Source organism: Mercurialis annua, linkage group LG1-X (genome assembly GCF_937616625.2).
Source record: "Mercurialis annua linkage group LG1-X, ddMerAnnu1.2, whole genome shotgun sequence".
NCBI classification, from domain to species: domain Eukaryota; kingdom Viridiplantae; phylum Streptophyta; class Magnoliopsida; order Malpighiales; family Euphorbiaceae; genus Mercurialis; species Mercurialis annua.
The window spans coordinates 73528284-73552836 of record NC_065570.1 but is presented as its reverse complement, the minus strand read 5'-3'; the positions used below and the strand labels follow the sequence as shown (position 1 = coordinate 73552836).

Genomic DNA, 24553 nt, shown 5'->3' with positions numbered 1-24553 from the left:
TTTCTTCTGTAAAAGAGGAACAACCTTAATTTTAAGGTTCTTTACAATACTATTTCTTAGATGAGTATATAGATGGAGAAGACATGCACACATAAACTTCTGTTTCACCTGCCTAGCTACATACAAAGAACAATCCTACAAATAAATCAACCTTCATTTTTATATTGGAAAATCATTAAACAAATAAATACTAGGTTATTTAAACATCTAAAAATGCATTCATTATTCACCATAGTGTATAATTAATTATTGAAACCAGAATTATAACGACGAAAACATTCTTGTCATTAGTTTTCAATAAAAAATCACAAATTTGAAGCACATTCTCGTACTAAATCATAAACAAAAGCATAGAATAAAGTGTAGCTCAAGAAATGGAAAACACAAATTATATGAACCCTAGAAATAGCATCATCGGCTGTATGTATATATGCATCAATTAATATATGTCTACATATAAATCGCTCAATTACAAACAACTAGCAATTATCAAAGTAGGAATATATATTGATGTGAAGAAGTAAATTAGAAAGGGAAAATTAAGAGAAGCCAAATGGGAGTTGTGAATATGAACTTCACTGACCTTGTTGATTACAAACAAAACCAAGAACCAGCCTCCACTCATAGATTATATATCGAAATCTTCTTCATTTTTTATATTCAACTCAAATCATTAGACTCCTAAAATGGAGGCCTCGCAGCACTTCCACCCCATCCCAACAAATCATTTGACGAAAAGGGATAATTTCCCATATTATTAAAAAGACCGCCACCCCCTCCATCCCCAATCTGCCCAGCTCCACCGCCCCCTCCTCCAGTCACTCCTGAAGACTGTGAAGCAGTGGATTGAACTGGCGCGGTTCCTTCTGCCTCCTCATCCAAAGGCAAACGCTCGAACACAGCATTGGCAAAAGACGCAGCCATCAAAACTACAGGCCCAGAAGCCATCAACGGACCAACCACGCTTCCTCCAACAACTTGTCCCTGTCCTCCAGAAAGAAATATCGACAACCCTCCCGCTCCAGGCGGCGCTGGGGGCGGAAGCACCGTTCCAGATAGCGAAAGAATCTCAAACCTGCCGTGCAAAGTGAGGACACTCCCCGCAGGAGACGCCGGCTGTCTCAGTGTAACATTAGCCACAGTCCCATTGCCGCTAAGCACACAGACCCCTCTCCCTCTCTTTCTGGCATAACAGGAGACACTCTCCATGATATCGCTGCCGCCGGAAACCTCAAGCACGTGAGATCGGAGGGCATTGGGGGAGTCGCGTGTTACAATAATAGGAGGCTTAGGTTTGTTTTTGGAGCCAGAAGGACGGCCTCTAGGGCGGCGATTGGAGCCGCCAGAAGTGGGCGATACGGTGTCATGAGATAGGTTATTGTTTTGGAGGTCTTTGGATTGAGGTGAGATGTTGTTATCATCCTGCGATATTGGAAAAGAAGGGCCTTGAAGATGAAGGTCGGGTGTTAGAAGTTGGTGAACATAGGGTGGATTATACCCCGCCATGCCGCCACCAACATCTACTCTCTCCCACCACTTATTATTATTTCCCACTTTTGTCAGTCAGTCTGATTTTTAGTACATCTTACCTTTTTTACTTATGCAGGAAGCAGTGAAGCTGAAATTAAGTGCAGCTGCTATCTCTTGCTTCAACTTCAATTAATAATCCATCATCATCGTCGTCGTCGTCTGCAGAAAATACGGGAAAGTGTTGCTTAATTAGCAGTGTGTGAAAGGACTCAGATCTTTATTCACCACTTAACGCAAATACATCCAACTACATCAACTTTGATAAACTTATCACTGCAAAATTCTGCGATCATACTTTCAGAGGTGTGCATCCATTACTAGAATTTCAAACAACTTGAAAAAAAAAAAAGGAAAGAGAAGAGAAGCAGAAAGGAATATGAGGGGAAAAAGAAGAAGTAAATTAATGGAGCGTTTAGATGCTTAGAAGTCAGAACTAGGGCTGTGCACCTAACCAATTTAGCCGAAAAACCGAACCCAACTAAACCGGAAATAGTCAATTTGGTTTCTAAATTAGAGACTTTTTACAAGTCGGTTTAGTCCAATTTTAATATATACTATTATATACTTTTTGAAAAAAATATTTATTTTTCTAAAAAATAACACTATTTTCTTATATATTTAATCGTTAAGATGTAAAATACATTACAATTTGACTTGAATTTAATTTTTAAATTGTAAAACCGATTTGGAACTATAATTAAATTTCATATCAAGAGGAGGTCACTCGTTATTTTATTAGACCAAATGTCTACTAATATATATAGACATTAGATTTGTTGTTTGGTTTTACATATTTGCCATATGAACGCGACACATAACATAATAACAAAACAACATATAACTTGCAAATGAAGAACTAATATATATTGTATAAACTTTGTAATTATGTCTCTAGATGTTTTCAGCTGCGTGAAATTTGATTTTAAGGTTGGGAAACAGATTTTTTTTGTTAGAATAAGGGATTATTTTGAAGAAACTGATGCATGCATGGTGTTAATAATAAGTAAAAGTTTATGTGATATTGTTGTGGTAATGATGTAAAGTTAGACTGCAAGTCGGTGTTTCCATCAATAAATTTTGATATAAAATATATCAGCGGCCTCCTCTCAATATGAAATTCATAAATAATCCTTTTATAATTTTTTTTAATTCGACAGTTATTTTTATTAAAAAATAGTAATAATTTGATAACTGTAAAAACATGTTCATTTAAATTTTTATTTCTGATTATTAATTAGGAGATTACAGTTAGTGGCGTTGTGAGGGTTGATTGAATCATGGTGCTTGCCAAACGCCAACCATATCTCATCATATTTTGCTTTTAATTCCGTGAGACCCATACTTGGCGATGGATGTTATCATCGCCACGAAATTATCCTTGTGTCTATAATTACTTGTGATAAATTGCAAATGATTTATATACTAAATGAAAAGGTATAATATCCAAATGAGTCGGTAAGTCGTTACGGATTCAAACTATACTCATACATGTAACGGTTTAAAATTTGTGACTAAAGTTTTACATAAAAGACCTATCCGATTCGAATGAAAATTACATGAATATGAAAAATTTAAAGATTAAAATCTGTCCAAAATACCTCAGGTAGCTTATTAAAAAAAAGTATGGTTTTTAAATAAAAATGAATGAAACTGGGGGGCGGTTTGCTCTTAAGTTGAGCTTAAAACCAGCTTAATAACTGCTCTCAAGTTACGCAAATATATATGCCCAGCCGAGCACAGCTTCCTCTTTGTATGTGTTTAATATTACAACAAATGACTTTTGTGTTTGCAGTTGGATGGAGTAATTAGCAAACAACGCAATGGAATGGTTGTATGAACTATGAAGTAAAATTTGATGCTCACCGTCAAACTGGCAATAAACTGAGAGTCTGGCGCACGTGCGAGAGTGACAAAGAGGGAAAACAGAGGTCACGTGCAGTCAACAAAAATGGAGATGTCAGACCACGTGGATTATGTCGGGACATCGGTACTTGGTCAACCTTATCTATATTCACGATGCTACAGACTATACTTGCAAAATTTAAACCGGATTTTCTGTACGCTAATTAATGAAGTATAAATTGTCCGTTTGCTAGGCCAAAACAAAAGCAACCCCAACCAAATTGTATCGTCCCAATTGAGTCCCCATCCACACAAAACCTGCTTAGCTAAATAATGAATGGGAATGGGAATGAACACCACCTGACATTATACCCACCAATGTCTGTCTTAGGTAACCAATAAGACTGCCCACTCACATATCTTTATTTATAATAATCATCCTCCAAGTCCAACAAACCAATTTTGTCAAATTTCTCATCTTTCAAATTCATTGCATTTGAATTTTCAATATGATGCAAGTCTACAAGAATTTGTGGGTTGTCAGCATCCAATTCATTTCAACTTGTCTCATTCATATATGATATATCCAATCCAACCGAGTCATAGCAACCAACTAATGAAACCCTACATCACAGCTCCTTCCATCCCCATATTACTACTATTTTTGCTCATAGCCATATGTATGTATATAGAAGGTCAATATTGATTTGATGAACCACATGATATCCATACATTTAAATTACACATTATTTGATCAAAATATTGCACTATCCAAACATCTCCTCACCTTTTTTGCAAATAGGAAATGAAGAACACAAAACTAATTCCCATGGTTACTTTCTGCGAGGTTGACTATAATAATCCATTCGTATTTGGAGAACCAACACATGCAGCACCTCATTATTTAACTGATTCTCATTTTCATATTATAAAGCATATTACAAATAGCCACACTACAAATGAGTGACTAAAATATAAATTTGAAACACAAATATAATATATTTATTTATAAATAACTTTATTCAAACCATCAAACTTAATTATTTGTCCAAATAAGTATATGACGGAATGATGGATGCTGGGTCCCGCAGAAGATCATTACTACAATCTTAAGCCACTAACAAAAAACCCTCAATAATCCATATAACTTTTACTTTCAAATATAAAAAATTGATGAAATTAGGATTTTCAAACTATTACTAATTGCGAAGAGAATTAGGGACCACCGATTTAAAAACGTCCAACAACATTTGCTGGAGCATAGTGGCCATCAGAAACGCAAACAAAATGTTCTAATTAAATTATTAGAAAGCACAAGCAACTTGGTATACTACTACTAGATTACGCTTAAGATGATTAAAGAAAGCCCTTGCCTCGTCAGCTTATAATAGGCATGGGCCCAGTATGGGGTCCACTTTTCATCCCATTCAGAATCAAATGCCATCTAATCAGTATAGCTTTCATCTCTGATGGCTTATACTTCCCTAACTTTACCTGCTACATTACTAATCCTCTACATCTATAACAGAACCCAACTGTAACTGCTTTCACCCGAAACTGGAACTGGAAGTTCCTAATCCACGTACTAAATTGAACCCCATCCCAACCAACTCTTACCCACGCCTATAGTAGCTTCACTGTTCCCTTGAAATAAAACCCAAAAAAAAGGAACTCACAGATATTTTTGCAAATTTCATTTTCCTTTCATAAAGCCCTCAGGAAATATCTCAAAGTTCAGCAAAGCAAGTGTGATGTCATATATGTTGACTTGGCAGAGGAATTTAGAGAATTTCAAATTTCCATGGTGGCAATCATATATGCAGAAATGCGATAGAGATCAGCGGAGCACTTCCAAATGCAGACGTTGGATGAGTTGCATGATTGAACATCACCTGGACTGGGGTTCCACCAATAATTAGTGCAGCCAGTTTGTCAAAATGACATGTGATTATGTCCCCTTCCGATGACCCCACTTTTATGGAGCCCGCTATCCTCCGATGTAAATTCAGCTCCCGTCCCCTTTTTCAGCTTCCTTTCTTTGCTTAAACTTAGAAACCTGCAAAACTTGAGAAAAGTTCTGTGCAGTTGCCGCGCAATTATGCCAAAATATGGGCTCACACTTTGAGCTTCTCTATAAATTTTTAGTTTCCTAACTTTTGAGACAAGACAGCAAAGCACAAATACTAGACTTAATATAACAACCCCCGTGTTTTAATTGACACCTTGCAATTAAGATAAACTATCACTGCTAAGCTATCATTAACTTTATGTTTGGAAAGAAAGCATAACCCAGAAGGTAATAAAAGACAGCTTACCTTAATTGGGAAAACATATCGAGGAAGGAGAATAAACTTCATTTACTCTACATTAATAGTCATTTGTCGATGAGCAAAATAACTATCCCTTGAAAACATATATGCTATCTAGATTCACACTGCCTGCTATCAAACTAATTTTTCTTCTAAAAAGTTCTTGCCGGCTTACATACAGCTTGTATGCTACAACAGTAAGTTGTAAGCCTCACTCAGGGCGAACTGTCAATAACAAATTAACAATTGCTTCATTAGGCAGGCACCATTACAGCATCGCCCAATGTAAGCAAAAGCTAACAACAATAGAATGAATGGGGAACCAAATGTTATCCAGTGGATCTACACATCAGTTCTCCATTATAGTATTCAAAACATGTTCTTAGGAATTTGGAAGTCTATAAGCTCATAGGAACTTGGAATTCGTTCTTTATCACAATCATTAGTATATTATATATATTTCAAAGCAAAATATACGGAAAAACAAGCTGGACGATCACTGCATTCCTTGACAAGACAATTAAATAAGGTCCTTTTTATTAAAATATATAGGAACATAATCAATGAACATTGAAGATAATACAGCACCAGGAACTACCCAAAATCTGAAATCTCTAGTTGCAATAGTTTCATGACAGAGATCTTCTAGCATTGTGGCAAATTGGCAATATTAGATACCTCATATACCTATCATTAAATCCAGTAAAAAGAAGAGTCCAATAATATATTGTTCCAATAATCTAAGAGGAAGTGACTATTCCAATGCTGTAAGGGGTAAGTTTTCTCTATTATTTTTCATTACCATGTGATCTTTTAAACTTAAATTTCAAAATAACTATCTCAATGTGTAGACATAGGAACAATAAACCAACGTTTTACATCTGAATTAGTAATAGAGAGTCTCCAAGTCAGAACATTCTGAGCTAAAAAAAGAGAAAAAGAAATTAATTCTGAAACTGATAACTTGATTGTTCCTCATCAAACAAAATCTAAATGCATATATGCAGTATCCAAAATCAAAAATTTTGGCAACATAGGAAGACCATGGTAATACACAACTTAAAACAAGACAAGACTTGGGAATTCATTAGTTGGCTCACATTACATTGTTATAAGGTGTAATTTTGAATGCAATTTTAGGGCATTAACATTTTCTGGTAATGTTGGCACAGCTCCTCAAACTGCAATGCTTGATTTGCATCATTAAAATAATTAAAAAATGTCATTCCAAAGAAATGGAAAGGAAGCCAAACCAAATGACAAACTGTACTTTTTACAAGATAGCAATCAAATATATCTGTACTTTATTATTTTTTTCTAATAACAAAAAATAATATATGCATAATGTCTTCGACTCTCAAAGAAGCCCTTATTCAATATCTCACACATAACTAGCCAAGAAGTAAAATAGGCTCGTCATAAGTAACAAAAGAAAATAAGTTATATGAAGAAAAAAAAAGAATTTATGTTTTATTGTGACTTGTAAAAGATAGAATCACAAGACTACAATTACATTGTAACATGAATATATACTGATAAGATATTCAATATATTTAACTTACAAAGAAGAGGATGTGAAGTGAGGTATTATTGGGGAGGTTTGCTAGGTTTATTCTTGTTACCATATATCAATCCAGTTTCCTGCAAATGAGTTAATATTCAATTCCAAGAGTAAAAAGCAGATGGATAAGATAATTGAAGTAGTGTACCTGTGGATCGGGTATAGGTTTTCGCTTCTCAACGTATCGATAAGGATCCGAAGCAGCTGCAATTGCTGCTCTTTCCTGCAAAAACAAAAGTGAAATGAAGAGTCTTAATTTGATTCGAAAAGGAAAAGAAAGCGAGGTGTACCTGTTGTTGTCGCTTAAGATCTTGAGAAGGCTTAATCCAGAGAAAGTAAGCTAGGGTTCCAGCAACCACCCACGAAGCCAAATTGGTACCTCCTCTGAGGCCTCCCATGGAATTGCCCACGAAGGACCTCGCATCTCCTAGGGTTCTTCTCCAACTATTACTGGGCATTATTTCGGATGATTAATTTCTTCCACGAGTAGTAATCACTGAGGATGGAGCAGCTTAACTGATCGATCAGGATTTAGGAAATCAACTCACAAATTTCATGAAACCGCTGGGAGCCAAATTTTCAGTCCTAAGAAATGCTTCCTTGGGCTTTGAAATACACACGGGTCCATTTTAGTGCTCCAGGCCCGGCCTTCTTTTTTTGAAAAACAAAAAATCTTATTCCTACTAGATAAAAAAATTTAAAATTGACTTTCTTTATTATTTTTATTTAATATTTTCTTAAATTGTTTGCTGATAAGAATGTGGAAAATGATAGAAATACATAATATCGTAAATAAACTGATACAATGTAGTCAATACATAATTAAACCGATAAATAATTCTTTAAATTAAAAAATTAAAAATTAAAAATTAAAGATGAAATTTTGACAGCAAAATTCGAATATTATAAATTTTTGATTTACATTTTATAACTTTCTATTTTTACCATATTCGGTCTCGAATATAATTTGTTGTGTGATCAAACAATTGATTCATTAAAAAAATTAAATTTAAAATTTAAATAAACGTAGATATTTTTGATATAATTGAAGATTAACACGGGAAAAATTTAAATGGCAATTTAAAACCCGGTTGTTTGGGGTAAATAGACGAGGAAAAAAAATCCTCCTGGAAAATAGTAATTCTTTTTTGCTTGGTTCAATTTTTATGTTTTATCTTTCGAAAATATCAAAAAACGTGGATATTTTCGATGATGAAAATGATTTTTCTATTACCATCCAGTTGAGTTTTTTTTTTGGCTAAACCTATTTTAGAGTCCGTACATTAATCTAAAAATTAATTTGGCAGCGTTATACTTCTATTAATTTTCTCACATAGAAACTTGTTATAGATAAATTTGAATGTAATTATATAATATAAAAAATATAAAGGTTTAATGCATTTTTTTAACTTCTAAACTTTAACACTTTATTCTTTAAGACGTATAAATTTTTTTGTTTTCAATTAAAACTCTGAACTTTCAAAATATTTAACCCCTCAAATAGTGCGTGAATGCACGCGCGCTGACATGGACAAACCAAATTTGAATTTTATTGTACTTGATTCCTTAACTGGATTTTTGTCTCATTGCACATCTAAACTACTATTTTTGATCCTTTGACCTCTCACACAATGTATTAATTTTTAAAAAAGATATAAATATATTTCTTATATTTAAAATAAAGAACAATATATTTTATATATTATTTAAAATTCATTTAAGACTTACTTATTTAAAAATCATGAACTTTAACGTCTTTTGAAATTTTAACACAAACTTGAAACACACTAAAATTTATAATTTTATAATTTTTAAATAATCAACCTTCATTTCATATCATCAAAGTATGTTAAATTTATATATTTTATAAACATCATTGAAAAAAGAGACAAACTTCTTTTTTATCATTGTTGAAATGTGATTTTACATATACAAGAAGTAATATCATGTAAAATTTCGACTAAGTTTAAATATTTTTTATTTATTCCTACCATTTTTTTTCATTTATATCATCGTTGACATTTACAAAAAATTTATCAAAATTTAATATATTTTTTAAAAATTATATGTTATCATTCATAAATTAATCTTACATGTTGTTAAGCATTCATGCTAGACACAATTTAATAATTGTATTTTCGATGAGGTTAAATGAGTTAAAATTAAAATTTTAAATGTGCAATAGGAAAAGAAATAGTTCAGGGGTTAATAGAACAAAATAAAATAATTTAAGAATTAAATTATGCATTTTAGTTATCCTAAACGCGCTTCAAAACGTTTGAATACACGCGTTTTGGCACGCTAGACAAAAACAAAAAAAATGAAGTTGGGGGTTAAATAAAACAAAATTGAAAGTCAAGAGGTTAAATAGGAAATGAAAAAAATTATAGGTCATAAAGAATAAAATGGTAAAGTGTAGGGGTTAGAAATGTATTAAGCCAAATATAAAAGGTAAATAATGAAGCTGCATATTAGCAAAATCATTGCAGGTAATGGGATCAAAAGAGGGACAACTCACAGCAAACACAATTCACTTGCCAAATTCAGAATATCAAAGTGTCCATCAATTCCAAATCCAACTACTGATTATTGTAAAATCTTTACTACCGATACTCCCAAAAGAATCTAAAGTAGATCATTCTGAGATTTAGAAATCGGAAAATGGCGGCGCCATCAAAGGGCAAAGTGTGGAGCTGGAGGATACCTAGGTTCTTGGGTCCATGGAACACAACTTCCTTTTGTTTTTACTAATTTCTTTTTGGATAACCTGCGTTTTCCCTTCAATTTTTATGCAGCTGATGAGAAGAACAAGCTTGAAAAGGCATCTGAAATTAACTTGTCAAAGCGGACTTGCTGGACTACAGCTCTCTCTCTCTTCAGCTATTCAAGGTTGCAATGGAGTTTTTCATGTTGCTAGCCCTCTTCCATCCATTATTCAGAACCATGAGGTAAGGCATCATCTCTTTATTTTGTTTCCTTTAAAATCACATATTGCCCACAATTTGCCCCCTTCTCATGGGTTTTAGGTGGAAGTGCTTGATCCAGCTATTAGAGGAACGCTAAATGTGCTTAAAGCATGTGCTGATGCAAAGGTTAAGCGAGTTGTTGTGCAAAAATGAGTGGACTGGATGTTGTCACTGTTTGCCCCCCCCCTCATTTTTGGCCCAATTTTGCAGTCCACAATCAATGCAAGTACCCAGGTCCTCATCAAGCTTCTGAAAGGTGCTATCTCTATCTTGCCCATGTTTTGAATCTTTTGATGCTTTGTTGGGCATGCATGTAACTAGATGGTCATTTTTTTGGGAGGAAATATGGTCATTTACTTGTATCTTGTATGAGATTATTTGAAAATTGCGATTATGATGTGAAGTTATTAGCTAGTATGTCTTCTGGAAGAAAGTCTGTATGCTTGTGGGTTATAATTTCAGGATTGTTATAATTTCAAATGCTATAATATTTAAATTGTTATAATTTAAAATGCTACCTTGTTTTAAATTGACACTAAAGTATTATATTCTAAATTTTGTATGTATACAATGCAGAAGGATATGAGTTCTTGGAGAATAAGTTTCAGCAGATGGCAGATGTACGCAATGTAGCTGAAGCACCGCTTTTGGTATATGAGAAGCCTGAGGCTGAAGGGAGATACATATGCTCGGCACATGCGATCAGGACAAGTGACATAGTCAATAAGTTAAGGAGGGAGCATATATCCTAATTTCAATTTTCCTAAAAGGTGCGGGTCTTATTGGAGGACATATATTCAGCTGAAAAATCATGAGTTAGCAAATATACCTTATTATGACTTCTAAAGTTTTTAGTTACCTATCATAATTTAGTATTGTTCATTATTTAGTAGTTTACAATTTCTTTTCTCCCTAAATTTGTTATGCATATCTGGTTGTCACTTGCTGCTTCATTGGGGGAGGAGAAGAAGTAAAGGCGAGCTCTGAAATTTTTTAGTAATTAAAATGTGTATAATTAAAATTATTTACTAATAATTACAATAATATTTATATTAAAGTGTTATATCTATATAAATATAAATACGTATGAGGGTAAAGTAGACAATAATACTCCCTCCGGCCCACAAAGATAGGCCAAATTGAATTTGTGCGGGAATTAAGAGATAAAAGTTAAATTAGTTTGTTTTAATTAACTTCCTATGATACCCTTAATTTAACCAAATACAATTAGAAATTTTGCCTATATTTTCGGATGCCCAAAATATAAACTTGGCCCATTTTTGTGCGACAGATGGAGTATTAGTAAGGAGTATGTAGGTCAAAAAAATTATGAACTGTTATTAATACTTTATTAGTAAATTAAAATTGTGAGTCATTTTAATAAAAAAGATTTAAAACTAATAATTTAATATTTAAGTATAAGCTAACGATTTTGACTTAATAATTTAAGTAGTTTTTGGTTTGGTTGAATAAATTAAGTTAGATCTAGTTTTTCAAAAAATAAATTAGATTTAGTATAGTTATCGAACAATATTTAATAAAAATAAATGTTGAAAATATAAAATTAAGCAATAAGTTGAGTTACCAAACACATCTTAGTGACCATCATCTCATAATTCGTCTTAACACAAAGCTTTGATAATCATTGGATTCATTTTCCTCGACTAATAGAATAGGAACAGGAATCTCAAGTTGTCATGTTCAATCAATACACAGTCTACAATATAAAATGAATTTTGTAGATTAACATAATTTAAGCTCTTCTAATTTGAACCATTCATTTTCTAATGAAAATGTAGATTGATTGAACATGATATGTTATGTTCAATCAACTTGAGATGATGTTGATCCAATAGAATATGTTAAGAAAGAGAGTCCACCATTGTATCAAATCAGGATTCTACTAAATAGGAAAATCAAGAATTGTCAAATCTGTGTTTATTTGTTTCCTTATACGTAGAATTCTAATCTAAGAATTGACAATGCATATGAGTTGATTAGGAGCTGATTAGTCCTTGTATTGTGTATATATACACTGGTTCTGCTATCAATAAAACATACAGAACTTCACTCATCTTTTCAGAATCTAATTAATCCATGCTTTAGTATTCAAAACTAACAACGGCAGATTTACGAATAGGAAAATGGCGGCGTCATCAAAGGGAAAAGTATGTGTGACTGGAGCTGGAGGATACCTAGGTTCTTGGATCGTCCAACTTCTCCTCTCTAAAAACTATGTTGTTCATGGAACTGTCAGACAACCCAGTTAGTATCCCCACAACTATTCTCTTTGTGTTTATCTAATGTTTGAATCATTTTCCATTTTGTAATCCTTCATTTTAGCTTTGTCGGTTAAATCATTGCTTGCTGCTCTATTGATATATATGTTTACAAGTTATCTATATTATTTCAGCTCGCTCAATCTTTTATTAGTACTGTCTAGCAAGCTAATTATTGTCTGCTTTGTTATAAGCTTTTATTTGTTTGATTCATGGAGTATGCCAAGTGAATTATTTTTCTTTTTTTATCTATCTTAATTGACTTTTTTGTTTTCACTATTTTTTTCTAACCTGCTTTTTCGTTCACATATAAACAATGTTTATTCAGCCGATGAGAAGTCTGGTCACCTGAACAAGCTTAAAAATGCATCTAATAATCTGAAACTTGTCAAGGTGGACTTACTGGACTACAACTGTCTCTCTTCTGCTGTTCAAGGTTGCACTGGAGTTTTTCATGTTGCTAGTCCTGTTCCATCCACTACTGTTCTGAATGCTGAGGTAAGGTGCCGATCGCAGCATCTGTTTATTTCACTTTCTATAAAATCGGCCTTTTTTTTACTTGACATGGAAAATTCTAAGCTTTTAATATGAATTAACTGAAAGCTTATAGCGCTCATGGGTATTAGGTTGAAGTACTAGAGCCGGCTATAAAGGGAACACTAAATGTGCTTAAAGCATGTGCTGAAGCAAAGATTAAGCGGGTTGTTATTGTGTCCTCTGGAGCTGCAGTTATAATGAACCCCAGCTGGCCTATTGGTCAATTGATGGATGAGAGTTGTTGGTCCAACAAGGAATATTGTAGAACAATTAAGGTGACCTACTAATAAAATCCATTTTGGACTTTCTTAAGTAGCTTTGTGGTAACTGTATATTCCTTTGCTGGTATTACTCGGTAATCATTTTTAGCTCCACAAGCATGCACGGTGTTTTCCTTATGTTTCTGCTATGTAATCTGCAGTTCTTTGTTTGTTCCAGAACTGGTATTCTCTTTCCAAGACAGAAGCAGAAAGTGAGGCTTTTGATTTTGCAAAACAGAGGGGGCTGGATGTTGTAACTGTTTGCCCCACCCTCGTTTTGGGACCAATTTTGCAGTCCACGATGAATGCAAGTAGCCAGGTCCTCATTAAGTTTTTGAAAGGTGCTATATATCCTGCCTATGTTATGATGCTTCATTGTGGCATGAATGTAACTAGATGGACCTTTTTTATTGCATATTATTGTTGCATACTCAATTACTTGTATCATTTTGTTTATATGAAAGTGTTTGCAAATTGCGATCATGATATGACTTTTTATGTTTTCTAAATGAAAGTCTGCTTATGATGCTACAATTATTATGATTTTAAATGCTTCTTTGTTTTAAATTGACACTTCAATATATTATTCTGAAATCCTTATGTATGCAATGCAGAAGGGTATGAGTCCCTAGAGAACAGACATTGGCTGATAGTAGATGTACGCGATGTAGCCGAAGCATTGCTTTTGGTATATGAGAATCCCGAGGCAGAAGGGAGATACATATGCACAACACATGCGATCAGGACAAAGGACATAATCGAGAAATTGAGGAGCATATATCCTAATTATAATTATCCTAAAAAGTATGGTTCATATTGGAGAACATGTGTTCAGCTGAAAAAATCACGACTTTTCCTTTTCTACCTCATTAAGACTTGAGAAGTTTTTAATTACCTATAATTATCTAGTATTGTTCATTATTTAAATTATTTTGTATAATATACAATTTGCTTTTCCCCCTAAAATTGCTAAGCACATCTGGTTGTCACTTGCAGCTTCACTGAGGGAGGCGAAGAAGTAAGGTTGAGCTCAGAAAAATTGCACAGACTAGGGTGGAGTACCCGTTCACTAGAAGAAACTCTCGTCAACTCTGTGGAGAGTTATCGAAAGGCCGGAATGTTGGACTAGTGTGACGTGGTTTTCATTGGCCGGTTTGGAACCTGTCTCGCAATTGAGTCATCATGGATGCTGCATTTTATAATTATAGGGACTTACTAGTGTATTAGTTCAGGTTGTCATGCTAAATTGTTTAGGAAGTGAAATGTTCTTTTTAATGGTTGTCAAGTTTATGCACGAGCAATGAAACTGAGAAGCTAGGGTAAAAGGCTAGGCAACAGTAATATGTTAACATCTGTGGGTTAGTTTGAATGTCCAGTATTTGAATGATTTATATATATTAGTTGGTGGCTACTAGAAGCATCAAAATCTGGATGTATGATGAGGGTTGATACATCAATTATTAAGGAGGAGCTAATATAAAGCTGTTTTGGATGGAATAATCTTGGTATGAATTGTTTTAATTGCTCACTAAACAGCACATGCAAAAATAAATTATTTTAACATAACAGCACCCTCGTTTTGACCCATTACTTGTTCTGCTTTTTAATCATAAATTAATTGCAAACAAAAGATAATGTCAATGTCTTCCCACTTCTGATTGCAACATCTTCTCTAGTTTTTTGTTTTTTTTAGTTTCGTTCTTTATTTATCATTGATAATTAATTCAACGGAATCTTTTAATATTCTTAAGTTAAGTTATCTGAGTCATCTCTGAAGTTTGAGTTTATTGGTCATCTATAAATTTCTACAGGAGCATAACTAACACATTTAGTTGCTGTCAAGAAATCAAAGAGAAAAGGGGCCAAGATGTCTGACAAACAAAATGTATGTGTGACTGGTGCAGGAGGCTACTTGGCTTCATGGTTGGTGAAGCTTCTTCTTTCAAACAATTACATTGTTCATGGAACTGTCAGAGACCCTTGTAAGTTTTTCATCCTCTTTTTATATTCATGGGCGTATTAATTGTTCAGTACAATCTTAATGTTATCCAATTTGATTCCTGTTTCATAGGTGATGAGAAGAACGCGCATCTAAAAGAATTAGAAAATGCTCAAACGAATCTGAAACTCTTCAAGACAGACTTGTTAGACCCTCAAGGTCTTTGTGCTGCCATTGAAGGATGTGTTGGGGTTTTCCATGTCGCTAGCCTACTTCCACCTCCCGGTCAACCTACTTTGAAGGCAAGCCTTTTTGTGACATTGTCTCAGCCCTTTCATTTCTTTTCTATTTTGATTACAAGAAATGAGGCTATTTCGTTGTCAGGGTATGATCTCTTTAAATTTTGCAGGAAGAACTAATGGAAGCAGCAGTCATTGGCACACAAAATGTGCTGACTGCCTGCTCTAAGGCTAAAGTGAAGAAAATTGTTGTTGTGTCCTCAGTTGCTGCAATTGTAATGAACCCAAGTTGGCCAAAGGACCGAGTCATGGATGAAGAGTCTTGGTCTGACGTGGAACTCTGTGAGAATATTAAGGTGTCTGAGTTTCAAATAGCTTTATTCTAGTTTGTGAACCAACATCAAATGTGTTATTTTCTTTCTGATTTGCTATGTAATTGTAGAAATGGTACTTCCTTTCAAAGACTGCTGCAGAAAAAGAAGCTTGGGATTATGCAAAGAGGCATGGCCTGCACATGATCACAGTTTGTCCCTCTTTAATTATAGGGCCTCTGCTGCAGTCAACCATGAATGCCACCAGCTTACACCTCCTCCAGCTCTTAAGAGGTAAGCCATTAATTATGCCTTTTTAATTTAAACTGTTGTGATCTATAACATAGTAAATATGTCATTTCATCTTAAATTAATACCGTCAACCTATCCTGCAGATGGGTCTGAATCGGTAGACAATGGACTCATTCCTTATATAGACGTGCGCGATGCAGCGGAATCACTCTTAATAGTATATGAGAATCCTGAAGCAGAGGGAAGATACATATGTTCATCGCATGAGATGAGAACTGAAGAGTTGATTAATAAGTTAAAACTGATGTATCCTCATTTCAACTATCCTAAAAGGTAAAAAATTTAACTTCATTTATTCTCCTGCTCGTCTGCTCTGGCCTGAACTATGCTGCTGGTTTCACAGTTACTGCGGAGAAAGGATGGCAGTAAGGCTGAGTTCAAAGAAGCTGCAAGATTTGGGATGGAAATACAGGCCATTTGATGAGACACTTGTTGACGTTGTCACGAATTATCAACAGATTGGCGTCCTGCAATAAAATCAACACCATCGTCTTCAAACAGACAGAAACATCCTTTGTTTTGTTTAAAGTAGTTGTAATTTGTTATCCTCAGCTAATTAAATGTGTCAAGATTTTAATTTGTTTTTTTAATAATTGAACGTACAAGGTCTTGTATTGTCCCCCGTATAGTTGAAGTTGCTGGAAATATGTCCCAAAACAGGTGTAATGGGTCCCTCAACCCTAGCCCCTTGTTTAAGAAATGACTCCACTTCATGTTGGCTTGTTGATAATTTCTGTAATATGAGAATAAAACTTGGGTTAAATCAAATAAATTTGCATTATCTATAATACTAAAAAGAAAGAAAAATGATGATGCATGTCGCACGCAGCATCTTCCATATCCATTGATTTGAGGGGTCCATTTCTTTTTCTTGACTCTAATTGACATTTCAGCTTTATCCAATTCCTAGGTCTCTAAAAATTACTATGTATTAAAAGAAATGAATTAACCTAAATCATCAATTTTACAATATGGTTAAGGTTTGTTTACCAAGACAAGACAAGAGCGTCTTTGTCTGAACCTACGTACTATAATAAATGCCTTCAGCTGTTCATCGTAAATACTAATAGAGTAGAGAGAACATTAGATAGCTTGTGGCCACAAAGTATGTTGTGGCACCAATTCAAGCTTACATACATCTTTTTTGCTGAATTAATTGAAAAGAAAAATGAATTGATGACGCTTGTTTGGTGTTAAAATAAGAAATGAAGCTAATCCGATGTCACCAATGACACTTACGTTAACAAACACAACTACTTAAATCTTCTTCTTCTTTTAAGTTAGATCCACAGCAGAGCAGAGCACAACAACAGACAGCATTTGCAGAAGCAAAACTGAAATAAATAGAAAAGGGGAAAAACATAAACAATCCCTTGTGGACCCCATTCCAAGCTGTCTTGGTTTGGATGACCAACAAAAAAAGGCTCCAACTTTTTTTAAAATTAAAAAATAAATCCGAAATTGGTAAATCATTACACTGCTTATTGTCTTCCTCCCCGGTCGTTTTTAGTTTACATAATTTCACACTTGACCAACTCCTTTTTCCCAAACAAAAACCCCACCTTCCACCGACCTCCCCTTCTCAATTCTAGGGTTCCATGTCCGATATTACACCTCTTCATTTCTAGGGTTTTTCAGGGGTTTTTCCTTTAAAACATGTGCCTTCTTTTTACTATTACTTGATCCACAATCTTCTTTTCTTCCAATTCTAATTCAAACCTTCCCTCTTCTCGTCTACTTCTTCATATTACCAATTTTAAATGGCTTATCAACCGGGCCCAGGCTCCGGTTCCAGTTCAAGTTCAGGCTTTCACTACTTGAATTCCCCTTTTGGGGATACCACTTACACTAAGCTTTTTGTTGGGGGTCTTGCCTGGGAGACTCAAAGTGACACTATGCGCCGTTATTTCGACCACTTTGGCGATATTCTTGAAGCCGTTGTCATTGCTGATAAGAATACAGGCCGATCAAAAGGCTACGGTTTTGTGAGTATCTTTTTCAATTCATTCTTTCAACTTTTATGCCTCTATTCAATCCATATATGCCTGCTATTTTCCTGATACCCATACTAGTCTGTAAAATTGCACTTAAATCTTTTTGATGTTGTCTGTACAATGACTGTATTTTGGGGTTGGTGTTTGTGTGGAGGGTGTAGGTGACTTTCCGGGAACCGGAGGCTGCTAAGAGGGCTTGTGCTGATCCTACTCCAATTATTGATGGTAGACGTGCTAATTGTAATCTAGCTTCACTTGGCCGGCCGAGGCCCCCACTGCCATTTGGTATTATGCTGTCTTATTATCTTTATATTACATATACATATATAAGTTGAACATCATCTTAGGCAGTTGTTGAGAATGTCTGGCATAAGCTGTGAATATTACTTGCACAATAGCCAGTATTAATTAATTATTCATAAGGTTCTTCCATGCTTACCACTGCTTTCTTTTATTGTACAGGACGCGTGAGACCGGCAACTACCCCATATATTGCAACTGTGCAAGCCCCCCGAGGAACATATGCTGGAAATCTTGGCTACCATCAACCGTTGTCATACGGCTATCAACAAGGATTGATGTATCATCCGTATGGGTTAGTTTAGCATGAGACAGCAGAAATTATTTAGTACAATCTGCAATTGATGCTGACTGCATTCATTCCAAATCTGAAGAATCCAATTGCATAATTTGTGCAAAAAAACATCATTTCTCTTGAGTCTATCGACAATGGTTTTTTGAAGTAGAATTGTACTCATTATTTCTCTCCGACCATTGTTTTTTGACATTTTGCCTGTTTATTAAAAAATAAAATATGCCATGCACGCCACAATTTGTAAGTTCTTGAATATGTTATTGGGTGACTGTTGTTTTAGCCATCCATATGTACTGTACAAGTGTTTCTTTTTATTATGTATAATAACAGTCAACGCCAAATAGTAGTATAACCATATCTGGATCCTGTTTGCTTCCCGTTGATTGTGAGCTTATGATATCAACTACTAGACTATTGTGAGCTTATGTTATTAATTACATCAAGTCTGGTAGCATGTGGTGTGTGGCTGTTCTTGCCATTTGATAGGGCACATGTCCTTTGCGACTATTCTATTTCCATTTCTTATCTATAGACATTCATGCATGCACCAATTTTAGCTAGAAGTGTTCCGTTGTCGAGGAGTACTTAGTTCCCCAGAACAGAGGTTTTGTTTTGCCCAAATTTCAGAGCTGTGACATAGTGTGATCGAAAATTGCAGGAATGCAAATAGTCATAATTGCAGAGGATATGTGCCCCAGCTCAATTTTTATTAAACAGGCAAGATTACTTCTTTTTTTCTCAAACAAAGGAAGGATAAAGCTTGTCCTGGAATATGTGGGTTTCGTTTTGTTAGGCTCACAGCTTTTCTTTATATCCTATGGACTAGAAATAATCTGTATTTGTGATTTGTGCTGAAAAAAACTTGTGTTCTATCAGTTTTATGAATGATCATTATACTTTTCTTTTCTTCAATTCAAAATCCAAGTTTATGCTTTGAGTAAAATCTTATTATATTGTTGCTGTTTATTCCAACATCACCAATCGCGTTTTTATGTGCAGTTATGCAGCATATGGGCCTGAATATGTATACCAACAGGTATGAAGGCCACAAATTAAATTTCTTCTCTTGAGGTTTTGTAAAATTACACTATTGTATGAATGTTCACAATTTTGACGCGCTTTATGTGTTCTTATAATACTAATAGGGTGTGTACAACCCTTATGCTGGTCAGCAGTACCTTCAGTTATATGGTGTACCTGGGACTGTGAACTCAGCAGTGTATCCTTATGGGCAGCTGAGTCAAACTCTTCCAAGTGGTCACGGTTATACAGCAATGCAGGCATATGCTATGCCAGGTCATCAGATCGTACAGTTTGGTGGAGGAGCTAGTGTTAATGCAATTACAACTTCACCTATGCCAACTATTCAAGCACCTTACCCTACAGGTAAGCATCTTAAATAAAAATAGGATTAATTGCTTTTGGCATTTTCAGGCTTAATGTGCAAAATAGATAGTGACATCCTACAGGTAAGCATCTTAAATAAAAATAGGATAACTGCTTTTGGCATTTCAGGCTTAATGTGCAAAATAGATAGTGACATATAAAACTAACAAAAAAGTGGGAAAACTACCATGGAAAGATGTTTTAGAAAGAAATACTTTGATTTTAAGGGTGGTGTTTTATGATAGGCGTTAGATTTTACACAATTAGCACACAGGTAGAACTGATTATGCAAGTGCATGTCTCAGGTTTAGCTGCACCTGTTCCAGCCCAAGCACAATTTATGATTCCTGCTCCTTCTCAGTATATGCAGGGCAGCGGTTCTGACCAAATGGCTGGGTGAGGTGTTGATCACGGTGAGTGCCGGTCTATAACTAAATTTAGATAATGCTAATTTTTAAACCTAAGTTGCCTGTGCTTTAATACATCATTAGATCAGAATTTTTTTCCTTCAGGTATTCTTACGACTCAGCAGGACTAAGAGCAGCAAGACTGCTACTTTAGTGGCGGGCTTCAAATCTAGCCTTGCAAACTGTTTATTTTACATTCTAGAGGTACGAGTTTTTAAATATATATGTATACGTGAAGCTTAAGGCTCGAGATATTTAGCATACATGAAACATAAAAGAGATGCCATAAACTAATATAAGTAGAAATTTTGTGGCGTCCATCTTAAGGACGTTCCCCATTCATTTTACTTTAGTCATGACCGACGTACTTAGTTCTGGCTTTCTTGGATCAACACCAACTTCTTTAATTACGATGCTTTCTTGAAAATTTTATTAATGTATATTTCGCATTTTATTCCATTGTTAATACTGAGTTTAATGTTGTGCAGGTCTACATAGTCGTTCTCACCAGAGAAATTAAAGTCGGGTGTCTTGTGTTGCTCCAAATGGCGGAGAAGGAATGTGGAAGATGCTAACATATCTTCCTTTACTTTAGTGTATCATAAACATCATATCATATACTGCAGGAGCTCAGGACGGGCTTCAGGCAGTAGCGCATTGGATGGATGCCGGAGTGGGTTTCTGGCAGCCATTTTATGGGGTAATAAAAATGTGTAAAAAGAAAAGGTGAAAGTTTGATGTTAGAATCAAGATATGATTCTTTGTTAGTGTTAGACTCCCAGCATTTGGGTGTATAGGTTAGTCTCTGGTGCCTTTGTTGGTGTCATGCATTGTTACTTAAATAGCTCCATTCATGTTTTGTGCATATTAGTGGTGTAGAGGGTTCTTTTGTTTGGACGCTCAAAACTCTTTTGTTAATTTGACTATTTATGAAGAAAAGCCAAACCTCAAAGCATGGGGTTGAAGCTTCTGCTTTATATTTAATTTCAACTTTTTTTCATCTGAATTTAGAAAGAAAGAAGGAAATGTAGAAATGTTCGTTTCATCTCATCATCGGGGATCAAGTATGGTGTCTATTATAGAAAAAGAAGAAGTACATTGTCCAAATAGTATTATGATTTCATTTAGGACATATAGATACAAATTTATATGCAGCCTTCAAATGTCGGGTGCATAGAATAGAAGGACTGGATTGATTGAACCAGTTTCTAGGTTTTACTTGTGAGTTCATTCGAATTGATCAAGCGCATTGTAGAACAACAATCCTGTGGATCCCTGGTATAGCAGGTGGTTTGTTGTCAAATGAACTTGAATGATGAAACGACCTGCAAGGAGTAGCAGATATTGGAAACCCAGCTGACCAATCCATAGATAATTACAATTTGATTCTACTTCAGATGCATCCATTCTCATGTAATGTAACATATTGTTCTGCATTCTTTGATTAGGTGACGAAAGGAATAGAATAGAAGAGCCTCAAGTTTTGTAAAACTTAAAGTTATATGGTTATTATGTGTTGGGAAGGACTTTCATATCCTAAGATCAAGACTGGGCATCTGAACTAAAAATATTAATGATCATATATAGTGAAGCCTACGTACCTTCTGAATCTTTGGACCGTATTTTTCGGATTCTTCATCAACATACTGCAACAAAGTTAAAGCATTTAGAGTTTGAAGATCTGGAAGTAGAGGGGGTCATGTTCAACGTGCAGCAGTACAAATTAGTGCTTGCAAAATCCTACCTGACCGGTTGTGGTATATAGTCTGTTGTACCAACCATTAAATGCCATCCCAAGAGCGGAATACAAATGCTTTCGACTTTCGCCTGGGTTTTGCAATGTGTAGTCAATGTAATATATCCCTGTCCATGGATCACAAAACGTGCATCATCCAAATTGCTAGACCACTCTTTTGATGTAATGCAGTCAAAGAAATGAAGCTCAACTAACCATTAATGGCTTTACAATCGACCAGTTTTGCAGCTACACCTGGGCGCCTCTGCCAGCTCCTGTCCAACCCGCTAACCTGAAGCACAAGCCGAAGCGTAGAGTATTATGAGGTGCAGAAGAAAGTAATTTAGTAATGATAAACTCACCAACGTCTCGGCGAAGGCTTCGACTTTGCCAAAAGACTCCATTCTAGTAAAATCAGGACCGACTCCTGTGATGACAACGCTGACTGAAGCAACCAAATTAGCCAATTGTATAGAATGAAAGAGTGGAATTAATTGATGAAGAAAATGTGGAATCGGTACCATTAGAGGTGGAAGTTTCTTGTGGGTAGAAAGCAGTTACTGATTTGAAGCCAGTGGGTTCCCCAGAGCCAACAGTCCAGTCTGCACATGAACAGTAGTCTCAGTTGATAATTGATTATGGACTTGAATTGCGTCGTACTCGTACCTTGGGGAATTGATATCTGGAACTTGTTGGCGTCATCGGTATAAACACGGAAGCCATCTGAAATTGGAAAAGACGTGAATTGAAATGCCAAAATTGAAAAATAAGATTGAATGCATTTACCAGTGTGTGCCAATGCATTAGGAACAATTGCTGGAAAAGCAGAACCGGTAGTTAATGCAATGCTCAACAGAGCTTCTCTTCTTCCATAGCCTTCATCAAGCCTATAACTGAAATGGGACAGAAAGAAGCAATCAAGTGAAACTGTAATGAAGGGAAAAGAGGGGTGGCATGGGGCGGTGAGAATTACAGTTGGGGTGGTGGGTTGGGGAGGCAGCAGAGGAGATGTCCGGTTGCGGTGGAAGAAGGTGAAGAGAGGAAGCTGAATTTAGGTTGGAGAAGGAGAGGAGCATTGCTGCCGATAATACAAGCCATTGCTTTCGATTCTTTCCTATCCATCTTCTCTCTTTTACTTGCCACTCTCACACTTTTTTTTTTATTATTTTTTCTAAAAACAAAACTTTTTATTATTAATTATTTACGTTTAAATTAAGATTTTTTTTCATAAATTTTCATCACACAAAAATAAATTATGTTTAAAATACCTGATTTTCAAATTTATTTACACATTTTTCACTCATATTTCCATAATTTCCGTTCGTATCCTTTTTACAAACATATTAACAAACATACTATACTAAGACTTACATTCTTCTGTTTAATTCTTTCAATACATGTTTATGTTTGATAACATTGTATATAATTATATAGCAATCAAAAATTGATAATTACATACCATTTTTTTTAAATGATAGATTCTTCTAAACTTTTACTATTCAAAATAAAACCTTATAAAATCTATGCATTGGTAGTTAATTTTCCCATCATTTTTTTTAAACCCATGTTTGAAATTTATGAATTTCAAATCTAAATTCATGAATTTTAAAACCATCAATCCAAACATTGTTTATATAAATTTAAAATAAAAATAAATTTTACTTTTTATATAGTGAGAGGCAATTTTTTTTATAATAATTGTGTATTAAAGATAAATAATTTTTTACAAAAATTTGATTTGGTTACTCTCTATATATAAAAAACTTTAAAAAATAAACTAAACTATATAAATAAGTAATGTTATGTAGTCATTAAATGTGCAATATCATGGCGAAAGATTTCGTTCAGTGCTCTGCCTTCTCTATACACTTAGAGAGAGAGCATTTCTCGCGAGCGGTAATTTGATTTTTTTTCGATTTCAAGCGTAAGAGACGGTAATTTTCAAGTTTTAGCTGAAATCATCGTTTTTAGCTTGTTTATGTCTGTATTTGTTTTTTTTTTTTGAATAAATGGTGTTTCTAGGAGACTTGTGTGTGTTTTCAAGTGTTTTTGTTTATATAGATTTTTTTCCGGCATTTATTAAGTTTCAACTTCATGTTTTTTGAAGATTCAAAGTTAGTCTATACTCATTCGAAGTATATTAGTAGTAGAACTAGTGATTAATAGAAATTACGAGGATGTGTTTGGTGCTATATAAATCTTAATAGTTGAATTCATCCTGTTTTTAGTCACAAGTCAAATTTATATCTTTAAATTTTTATTTTGTTTTGTTTTTTTGTCGTAGATCGATTACATATTTCATTTGTTTTTATTTTCGTAAATGTACTTTAACGTTCGGACGTTATCGATTA

General features: G+C 34.6%; 7 protein-coding genes across 12 annotated transcripts; 4 read left to right on the top strand and 3 right to left on the bottom strand.

Annotated features, from left to right (window-relative positions):
* Nucleotides 1–329: 329 nt before the first annotated feature.
* Nucleotides 330–1972, bottom strand: LOC126684311 (AT-hook motif nuclear-localized protein 25). The gene has a single exon (XM_050379476.2). It carries the CDS (start codon nucleotides 1504–1506, stop codon nucleotides 682–684), a length of 825 nt encoding a protein of 274 aa, XP_050235433.1. The 5' UTR covers nucleotides 1507–1972; the 3' UTR covers nucleotides 330–681.
* Nucleotides 1973–7100: 5128 nt separating this feature from the next.
* LOC126684375 (uncharacterized) lies at nucleotides 7101–7807 on the bottom strand. The gene is made up of 3 exons (XM_050379480.2): nucleotides 7533–7807; nucleotides 7391–7465; nucleotides 7101–7322 (listed from the first exon to the last, which is right to left on the bottom strand). Exons 1-3 carry the CDS (start codon nucleotides 7698–7700, stop codon nucleotides 7269–7271), a joined length of 297 nt encoding a protein of 98 aa, XP_050235437.1. The 5' UTR covers nucleotides 7701–7807; the 3' UTR covers nucleotides 7101–7268.
* Nucleotides 7808–9713: 1906 nt separating this feature from the next.
* On the top strand, nucleotides 9714–10979 carry LOC126687894 (cinnamoyl-CoA reductase 1-like). The gene is made up of 4 exons (XM_050382449.2): nucleotides 9714–10190; nucleotides 10269–10334; nucleotides 10419–10464; nucleotides 10785–10979. Exons 1-4 carry the CDS (start codon nucleotides 9963–9965, stop codon nucleotides 10958–10960), a joined length of 516 nt encoding a protein of 171 aa, XP_050238406.1. The 5' UTR covers nucleotides 9714–9962; the 3' UTR covers nucleotides 10961–10979.
* On the top strand, nucleotides 10904–14776 carry LOC126687869 (cinnamoyl-CoA reductase 1-like). Of its 2 annotated transcripts, XM_050382425.2 has the most exons (7): nucleotides 10904–10978; nucleotides 12337–12473; nucleotides 12816–12985; nucleotides 13114–13299; nucleotides 13463–13625; nucleotides 13899–14088; nucleotides 14281–14776. In XM_050382425.2, exons 2-7 carry the CDS (start codon nucleotides 12353–12355, stop codon nucleotides 14411–14413), a joined length of 963 nt encoding a protein of 320 aa, XP_050238382.1. In that variant the 5' UTR covers nucleotides 10904–10978; nucleotides 12337–12352; the 3' UTR covers nucleotides 14414–14776. The 2 variants fall into 2 exon arrangements, with proteins under 2 accessions (XP_050238382.1, XP_050238393.1); XM_050382436.2 differs by lacking the exon at nucleotides 10904–10978 and having other exon boundaries at nucleotides 12348–12473; nucleotides 12881–12985.
* LOC126687885 (cinnamoyl-CoA reductase 2-like) lies at nucleotides 14379–16815 on the top strand. Of its 2 annotated transcripts, none has more exons than XM_056104391.1 (7): nucleotides 14379–14516; nucleotides 15096–15266; nucleotides 15356–15525; nucleotides 15633–15818; nucleotides 15905–16067; nucleotides 16169–16358; nucleotides 16429–16815. In XM_056104391.1, the coding sequence occupies exons 2-7, from the start codon at nucleotides 15152–15154 to the stop codon at nucleotides 16559–16561; spliced, it is 957 nt and encodes a 318-aa protein (XP_055960366.1). In that variant the 5' UTR covers nucleotides 14379–14516; nucleotides 15096–15151; the 3' UTR covers nucleotides 16562–16815. The 2 variants fall into 2 exon arrangements, with proteins under 2 accessions (XP_055960366.1, XP_050238399.1); XM_050382442.2 differs by lacking the exon at nucleotides 14379–14516 and adding an exon at nucleotides 14650–14789.
* Nucleotides 16816–17395: 580 nt separating this feature from the next.
* On the top strand, nucleotides 17396–21451 carry LOC126687992 (uncharacterized). 4 transcript variants are annotated; one of them, XM_050382571.2, is made up of 8 exons: nucleotides 17396–18070; nucleotides 18241–18364; nucleotides 18542–18674; nucleotides 19674–19710; nucleotides 19820–20060; nucleotides 20422–20473; nucleotides 20573–20671; nucleotides 20956–21451. In XM_050382571.2, exons 1-6 carry the CDS (start codon nucleotides 17846–17848, stop codon nucleotides 20442–20444), a joined length of 783 nt encoding a protein of 260 aa, XP_050238528.1. In that variant the 5' UTR covers nucleotides 17396–17845; the 3' UTR covers nucleotides 20445–20473; nucleotides 20573–20671; nucleotides 20956–21451. The 4 variants fall into 4 exon arrangements, with proteins under 4 accessions (XP_050238528.1, XP_050238513.1, XP_050238520.1 ...); XM_050382556.2 differs by having other exon boundaries at nucleotides 20557–20671; XM_050382563.2 differs by having other exon boundaries at nucleotides 20552–20671.
* A 69-nt stretch (nucleotides 21452–21520) lies between these two features.
* Nucleotides 21521–23336, bottom strand: LOC126688018 (psbP domain-containing protein 3, chloroplastic). Its single transcript, XM_050382583.1, has 9 exons — nucleotides 23176–23336; nucleotides 22989–23095; nucleotides 22869–22925; nucleotides 22724–22804; nucleotides 22565–22647; nucleotides 22419–22494; nucleotides 22212–22330; nucleotides 22069–22113; nucleotides 21521–21792 (listed from the first exon to the last, which is right to left on the bottom strand). The coding sequence occupies exons 1-9, from the start codon at nucleotides 23322–23324 to the stop codon at nucleotides 21766–21768; spliced, it is 744 nt and encodes a 247-aa protein (XP_050238540.1). The 5' UTR covers nucleotides 23325–23336; the 3' UTR covers nucleotides 21521–21765.
* Between the last annotated feature and the right edge of the window lie 1217 nt (nucleotides 23337–24553).

What these genes read in the sequence shown, in the direction of transcription:
- LOC126684311 (XM_050379476.2), bottom strand. Translation starts at nt 1,506, where the DNA reads ATGGCGGGGTATAATCCACCCTATGTTCACCAACTTCTAACACCCGAC.
- LOC126684375 (XM_050379480.2), bottom strand. Translation starts at nt 7,700, where the DNA reads ATGCCCAGTAATAGTTGGAGAAGAACCCTAGGAGATGCGAGGTCCTTC. An exon ending in ATCTTAAGCGACAACAACAG is followed by an intron (nt 7,466 to 7,532) that starts GTACACCTCGCT and finishes TTGTTTTTGCAG; the next exon opens with GAAAGAGCAGCAATTGCAGC. An exon ending in AACCTATACCCGATCCACAG is followed by an intron (nt 7,323 to 7,390) that starts GTACACTACTTC and finishes ACTCATTTGCAG; the next exon opens with GAAACTGGATTGATATATGG.
- LOC126687894 (XM_050382449.2), top strand. Translation starts at nt 9,963, where the DNA reads ATGGAACACAACTTCCTTTTGTTTTTACTAATTTCTTTTTGGATAACC. An exon ending in CCATTATTCAGAACCATGAG is followed by an intron (nt 10,191 to 10,268) that starts GTAAGGCATCAT and finishes CATGGGTTTTAG; the next exon opens with GTGGAAGTGCTTGATCCAGC. An exon ending in AAGCATGTGCTGATGCAAAG is followed by an intron (nt 10,335 to 10,418) that starts GTTAAGCGAGTT and finishes CCAATTTTGCAG; the next exon opens with TCCACAATCAATGCAAGTAC.
- LOC126687869 (XM_050382425.2), top strand. Translation starts at nt 12,353, where the DNA reads ATGGCGGCGTCATCAAAGGGAAAAGTATGTGTGACTGGAGCTGGAGGA. An exon ending in CTACTGTTCTGAATGCTGAG is followed by an intron (nt 12,986 to 13,113) that starts GTAAGGTGCCGA and finishes CATGGGTATTAG; the next exon opens with GTTGAAGTACTAGAGCCGGC. An exon ending in CCTCATTAAGTTTTTGAAAG is followed by an intron (nt 13,626 to 13,898) that starts GTGCTATATATC and finishes TATGCAATGCAG; the next exon opens with AAGGGTATGAGTCCCTAGAG.
- LOC126687885 (XM_056104391.1), top strand. Translation starts at nt 15,152, where the DNA reads ATGTCTGACAAACAAAATGTATGTGTGACTGGTGCAGGAGGCTACTTG. An exon ending in CCTCCTCCAGCTCTTAAGAG is followed by an intron (nt 16,068 to 16,168) that starts GTAAGCCATTAA and finishes CCTATCCTGCAG; the next exon opens with ATGGGTCTGAATCGGTAGAC. An exon ending in CATTTCAACTATCCTAAAAG is followed by an intron (nt 16,359 to 16,428) that starts GTAAAAAATTTA and finishes CTGGTTTCACAG; the next exon opens with TTACTGCGGAGAAAGGATGG.
- LOC126687992 (XM_050382549.2), top strand. Translation starts at nt 17,846, where the DNA reads ATGGCTTATCAACCGGGCCCAGGCTCCGGTTCCAGTTCAAGTTCAGGC. An exon ending in GAGGCCCCCACTGCCATTTG is followed by an intron (nt 18,365 to 18,541) that starts GTATTATGCTGT and finishes TTTATTGTACAG; the next exon opens with GACGCGTGAGACCGGCAACT. An exon ending in TTGATGTATCATCCGTATGG is followed by an intron (nt 18,675 to 19,673) that starts GTTAGTTTAGCA and finishes TTTTATGTGCAG; the next exon opens with TTATGCAGCATATGGGCCTG.
- LOC126688018 (XM_050382583.1), bottom strand. Translation starts at nt 23,324, where the DNA reads ATGGATAGGAAAGAATCGAAAGCAATGGCTTGTATTATCGGCAGCAAT. An exon ending in TAATGCATTGGCACACACTG is followed by an intron (nt 22,926 to 22,988) that starts GTAAATGCATTC and finishes TTCCAATTTCAG; the next exon opens with ATGGCTTCCGTGTTTATACC. An exon ending in AAGCCTTCGCCGAGACGTTG is followed by an intron (nt 22,495 to 22,564) that starts GTGAGTTTATCA and finishes CTTGTGCTTCAG; the next exon opens with GTTAGCGGGTTGGACAGGAG.